Here is a 6,683-nt window from a genome sequence, read left to right as displayed (position 1 = left end):
GTGGAAAGAAAAGGAGAATAAACACAGAAACAAATAATCAATGATTTTATTAACTCAAATCTCAATAATAACAATACCAATTTGTAGCATTTCGCTCATGACAACTCAAAATCTCAAAGATGAACCTTTCCCTCAAATTCACTTTTAGGACTCAACTCAACTATTCAAATAATAATCCACTACTCTAATAGTATTTATATATTGCTAAAGTTCCTAAACAAACACAATTATAAGTCGAAACTTATTTGGATCTAACTTGAGATTTTCTAAACTAATATGGAAACTAAATAAATAGGACGCCAAAACAAGAAACTTAAACAATTAGGAAACTAAATACTAAGATAATTTGGTTTAATTTCCTTCATTACCCCTCTTAAACTAAACTCTTGATGTTGTCATCTCCAATGCCATTACGAGGTTGAATTTCCATGAACAACTCGGTCACAACAGAAATGACGTAAAACACCAACTTACAATAGATCTTTAATTTCATCTTCACGTGCAATAGTGGACGAAACTTATACTTCTCGAACAATTTCTTTGTTTGATCACTTCTATGAAAAAAGTCAAACATGTTCACCCATAGCTACTTGCATACTTTATAATTTAATTCTTCACGTCACTAAGAAAATCTCCCAACAGCAAAAAGTAATAATTTTCACCACTAAGATTTTCAACATCACCATGATTTTGCTTTAATTTTTCCACACTAACAACTGTATCAACTTTAGCAGTACCACAATCTTCAATTAATTTGTCCACTCTACAATTGATCTCAACCAACTCTATCATTTGATTTTCCTCTTCAAAAAATTTATCAACCTTGACAAAATAAAAAAATTCTACATCGTCATGATCTTCAATCACATCTTTAATTTCATCAATGTCTTTACTTTTTTTCTCAATCACATGTGAGATTTCTTCTTGAGTCACAAATTCTTTATCTTCAAGTGTACGCGCAAATTCTATAATTTCTTCTTTCTTTGACTAGTCAAAAAAAATTCTGTTTCTTCATCCATATCACAAGTTTTTTCTCCACCATGACTACAAAAAGAATTCATCAAAATTTTCTAAATTATCTTTATTGTCTTTGCATGTATGAATTTTGTGGCTACGAGTGCAACTGAACTTGGGTGCTGAGATAGTAGAAAAACTTGCAATTTAATTGTATATCCCTCTCTAACTCTCTAATTACATCGCTTGATGATTCCGTACCTGCTGCCGGTTCCGTGAATCCCTTTTGCGTGTATCCATGATGATTCATCTGTGGAAGCACTACTAGAGCCATATAAACCAAGTGGGGTCATTGACACCCTCAAGTTTTAAAAATTTTCATTGCAACTATAGAGTATAGATTACTATTTACACGAACTTTTTATACTCTTGCCTTACAATATTATAATTATAAAGTGATAAATTGGATAGAAATGATAAAAGTTTTGAATTTGACATCCATATAAAGTAATATAAAATAGATTAATTATCAATCATCACTTTAACTTTTATCAATTTCAAAAGAATATACCAGGGCAAAGAAGTTCTCTTCTAAGGCAAAGAAATTGGCTTTTGATTTTTTTGTTGATGACTTTAACAACTGGAATTTAGTTTAGCAAACTATAACAAAAAATAATAAGGAAGATCAAAAAGGTTTTTGACAGAGAAAAATAAATAGTGATGTATTTGGGCCGTTGTGGTACGAAGCTCACTGCCCATGTGTTTACACCCACGCAAAGGATAAGTCATATGAACCCAATAGTTAACTAGGATTTGATTGAAATAAAAAGAAATTGGAGAGGGACTTGCCCCATAATTATTAAAACTTGAATAACTTGTACAAGCTCCCTGAGTCTCTTTTGCACTAGTTTAGTGAATTTGCCACAATTTGGTGCAGAAAACTAAAACAGAGATCTGTTTGTTGTGCATGAAAGTGGACTCTTGGGACTTATAATTCCATGCAAGATCTCACTTTAACTGAGGTCGGTATGTTACTCCCCTTAATCTCCCTTGGGGGAGGAGAACTGCTTCCTTTATTGCATGTAAGAAAGATGAGGACTCTTGTTTAATGGTGATTGTCTAATGGGAATTTGACAGGTGATTTTACTGTGTAATAGTTTCTTGACAAATCACTTCTGCAGTTAAATTTTGAATTACTTGAGATATAAGATGTAATTTCAGAATCCGGTGGCTTGTACCATGGAGAATTTTTGAGTTAATCCAAGGAAATCTCAGTTGGGGTTACAATTATGATAGATTAGCATGGTTTGATGTTTTCAGAGTTAGAATTCAGTATGTTCACCATATTTTGAAATTGTTCTTTCAAACTTGACCACTTAGCAAAACTTATACTTTATTACAATAGACTCAATTTGAGCATGTCTTATTTGATTATTTTGACTCACATCTTTAGTACAAAACTCATAATCAATTTTTTTACTTTTTTTTGTGAAGTAAATGGCGTGGAAGATAACTGTACTATTTGATATTCCTGTTTTGGTTACTTAAACTTTTCTTCAGCCAATTTGGTCTACACAAAAAAACTTTTCTTCAGTCAAATTTGTCATTTAACTAATAAAAGCTGAACTTTCGGTCATTATGTTCAAATCAAGCTTTAAGCTAAGACCAAAAGTGATGACCTCAGCTGATAGATATATGATAGAAACTGAGAGAAATCTTCTTGAAATTTAGAGCCAAATTGTTTGACTCTTCTTGTTCTGCGTACTTGTTTTCCCCTCCCATCCCTCTAGGCTTACCAACTTGTATCATTAGGACAAGTAGCTGCTATTTTTCCTGCCTCCAGTGACATCAAACTTGACTTGAAGCATGCGTACATGTAGGGCTGCTTTTCGTGTTTGTTTTTTCCATGGCAATCTCATGGCTGCTCTTGGCCTGTGATCCTTTGTACTTGTACCAGGTAGCACAAATCATGAAGTATCCGAAGTTTATGACCTCCAAAGCAGCGATCAGGTAGTAAAAGTAATCCAATCTTGCCTTGTTGAGGTCTTGATCTAGCCAATTTCCGCCTGATGCATCTTTGGTCACCTTGTGGACAACTGTTATTATTAAGCTGCACAAATAATTAGACAATGCGAAACCACAAAACAAGCAAGATCCAGCAAAACTTCTCATGTTTTCAGGGAACTGTTTGTAGAAGAATTCAATTTGAGCAATGAGAGTAAACCCTTCTGAAATCCCTAATAGGGCCAACTGAGGTATGAACCAAGAGGCACTCAAGGAAGAAATTTTGCCTTTTCTCGGTGCAACGCCTATTGTTGGCTCAGTAAGAGCTACTCTTCTCCTCCACTCTTCCACTGCACCAGATAGGATCATGGTGGCTATTCCAACTATAATGCCAAAGCCCATTCTTTGAAGGACAGTGATACCATTTTCTTCCTTGGTAATTTTTCGTAAACATGGAATCATGATCCTGTCATATATGGGTATCCATATCGTAAGGCTCAACATCTGAAAGATTTGGTAAGATGCTGCTGGAATTTTGAAGTTGGCATGTCCTACACGTCTATCGGCTTGTGTCGCTTGGAAAACTACAAAAGTCTGCAGCTGGTTCAGGACAACGTAATATATGATGCCGGCAATCCATATCGGAAGCACTCTAACCACACACTTCATTTCTTCCACCTGCTGAATACTGCAAAGTTTCCAAGGATTGGATGCTGAGCCATCGCTGTTGATACGATCTTCAGATGTTATGATTGCTGCTCTGTTGAGAAACCTGAGGGGTTTTATACAGCTTGTTAAAGGTAGAATGAAAGGAGCATTTACTTTAGGAGTGTTAAAAACTGGATAAAGTTTCATTTTTTCGAGAACATTGAAGAAGCTGGGAGTCTTTTAAGACATTACTTGAATTGATCGGTGTATGGAAGCTTTGAGTTAGGCGAGTTCGGGGATATGTAATCAAAGAGAGACTCCGATGGCTGATCTGGTAAATGCAATTGCCTCTTTTTGCTTGCAGCCAGCATGACCTGCGCTATACTTGTCAAGGGACTACCCTGTGGCATTATCACCACATACATTCTTTTTCCCACGAAGAAGAAAACACAGGACAAAAACATCAAAAATGCAGGAATTCCTAATCCTATAGCCCAATTGATGTTAGATTGTACGTACACAATTACTGTCAGGGATACCATCACCGCAAATGTAAAGGTGAAATAATACCAATTAAAGAAATTATTAATCCCCCTCCTCCCAGATTCAGTATTGGGATTAAATTGATCTGCACCAAAGGCCAAGTTACATGGTCTTATGCCAGCAGCTCCAAGGACAAGAAATCCAAAACCAGTTACCAAGAAAGTGTATTGCCCTGCTGTTGGCCCTTTACACGTGCTGCTTTTTGCTTCACAGGAAGGTGGATGCAACTGAGGAATCGCCGCAGATAGACTTAAACAAATCATCCCCTGAGTTCAGATTGAAAGAACATTAAAACAGATGTGAATTCTTAATATTTAGACCCAAATTTGCTATGGCTATACCTCCCTAAAAAAAATCATCAATATGAAGTTCACTTCAGTTTTATATTCAAGGAGAAAACAACATGGGAGGCGAGGATGGTAGAAGTTTTACCAAGACAGATGCTACCGAAGAGAAGGCTAGCATATTGTAACGACCAAAATAAGTATCACATAAGAAAGCTCCCACCAAGGTTCCAAAATTGCTTGTACCACTAAAGATGTTAACCATATTAGTTGCAGCGATAGTGTTCATGTTAAAGACAGTGGTCAGATACACCAAGAGGTTCCATAAAGTTCCAATTGTTCCCAGCTTCTCAAAGGCTTCATTTCCTGCAAGATTTCAGTTTTTGCGATAAAATTTGTTAGGAAAAAGCAGTAATTCTGACAGCACGAAGAAACTTCTGTCATGGCATTAATTTGCTACCGATAATGTAAGGTAGGGCTCTGACTCCTTTATACTCAATTTCCTCATTCTTGGCCACAGTATCACTCTTTTCCAGACTAGAATTTTTCATAGAAGAGCTCATGATCCCAGCTACTAAATCTCTACCCTTCTTCCTTTCACTACTGAATTCTTCAATGACGTTCTTATATATCCGCAGGATTATGCCTTTTTCATCTCCCTTGTGATTGGAGGCTCGTAGGATGACAATCGTGGCGGGTATCCGGGGGCTAATGGGGCAGGGGGCGGGGGCCATCTCCTGCCACGCCACCCATTAATATATATATATATATTTATATGTGTGTATATATATAATATTTAATTTAATTAGTTACAAACTTATAATAATGATATTATTAGCTATAAGTATTATATAATGTATATTAGTATATGTAACATAATTAATATTATTAATTATACTAATAATTATATATGTCTACTAATAAAAATTATTAATTAGTTATACTAAATTTACTAATATATTTATACTAAATCCTTAATTACACTTAACGCAATAACACTTTTTTCTCAAAAAAATAGAATATTAATTTAGTAATTGTAATTATTTCAAAAGTGAAAACTTGACTACGTTATTTGCATTTGTTTCATCATTTTGGATTGTATTCAAATAATTTTTGTTTGATTATTTTTATAAGTTTTAATTATGAAATTACAATGGATGATAACTTGGTGATGTGTTGATATTTTAATCCTTAATTATTTGTTAAAATTTAATTACAACGAGTTTTTATTAACTCCGCCGAGGAAGCGGGGCGGGGCAGGGGGAAATAGTGGGCAGTGGGGCAGGGCCGGGGGAGGGGTCCCCGCCCGAAACCTGCCCTGTAGCCATCACTAGGGGCTCATAAATTAGAATCTTAGTACATGATTAAGTCCAACGTAAGAAGAGTTAGAAAATGACAATCACAAATCATTGTAGGGATGACATAACTTGAGACGTGTCCAACTTGTGTAATTCTCCTAAGGATTAGTTTTTGACCATGATATGGCCACACATACAACAAAAGAGAGTGCTACATACGTTGGCATTGTGAAAGTTTTTATGTTGTGATAGTTATATATATATATATATATATACCCACATGAATATTAGACTAATTATCTCCCCTTTCTGAATATACACTCTTTGAAGAGTGAACAATCTTCTTTGAAAAAATCTTTTATCCCTCCTTAGCTGCAAATAATGAATTTTTGCTTTAAACCTTGCAATTTAATTAATTAGCTAAACCTAGAATTGCACAAAATAAAAAATAAAAGCAATGTATTTTCTGTTAAACCCTTTTTTTGGACAAAAATTTTCCAAGATTATTGTGATTCCAAGATTATTTATCCCAAGATTTCTCATCTCATCTAAACTGGTTGGTATTGGATTTTACTGCTATCATATACTTATATCCAATACAAAAATCAATAAATATTTGGTAGGTATAGGATTGATTTATAATTTGATAGTTATCAACACTGAGTATTCAAAGCTACCTAAAAAAAGTCATCTTTATTGTACCATCAACTTCGTCACCATCCTCTCGGATTATAGTGGCATTATTTTATCCTATGATCATAAAATTATTTCCATTCAGAAGCGGGTGAGGGGAGTAAAGATTTGAATTCAGCGCCTCTGAATCGTAAATCAGGGTCTTCTTGATTTTTTTTTTAAAAACTTGTATAAAAAATTGAGAGAAAGAGAATCTTGATTGTGTATGTCTCCAAAAATGTCACACCCCAGCACTTGGCCCTGATTTTGACATATCACC

At 34.8% G+C, this 6,683-nt stretch overlaps 1 protein-coding gene across 1 annotated transcript; it reads right to left on the bottom strand.

Annotated features, from left to right (window-relative positions):
• Positions 1–2,538: 2,538 nt before the first annotated feature.
• Positions 2,539–5,148, bottom strand: LOC113713810 (protein NRT1/ PTR FAMILY 2.11). The gene is made up of 4 exons (XM_027237596.2): positions 4,894–5,148; positions 4,582–4,799; positions 3,859–4,415; positions 2,539–3,730 (listed from the first exon to the last, which is right to left on the bottom strand). Exons 1-4 carry the CDS (start codon positions 4,994–4,996, stop codon positions 2,803–2,805), a joined length of 1,806 nt encoding a protein of 601 aa, XP_027093397.1. The 5' UTR covers positions 4,997–5,148; the 3' UTR covers positions 2,539–2,802.
• Between the last annotated feature and the right edge of the window lie 1,535 nt (positions 5,149–6,683).

The sequence above is a fragment of the Coffea arabica genome, chromosome 10c (assembly GCF_036785885.1).
Source record: "Coffea arabica cultivar ET-39 chromosome 10c, Coffea Arabica ET-39 HiFi, whole genome shotgun sequence".
NCBI classification, from domain to species: Eukaryota; Viridiplantae; Streptophyta; class Magnoliopsida; order Gentianales; family Rubiaceae; genus Coffea; species Coffea arabica.
This window is presented reverse-complemented; position numbering and strand designations above follow the sequence as displayed.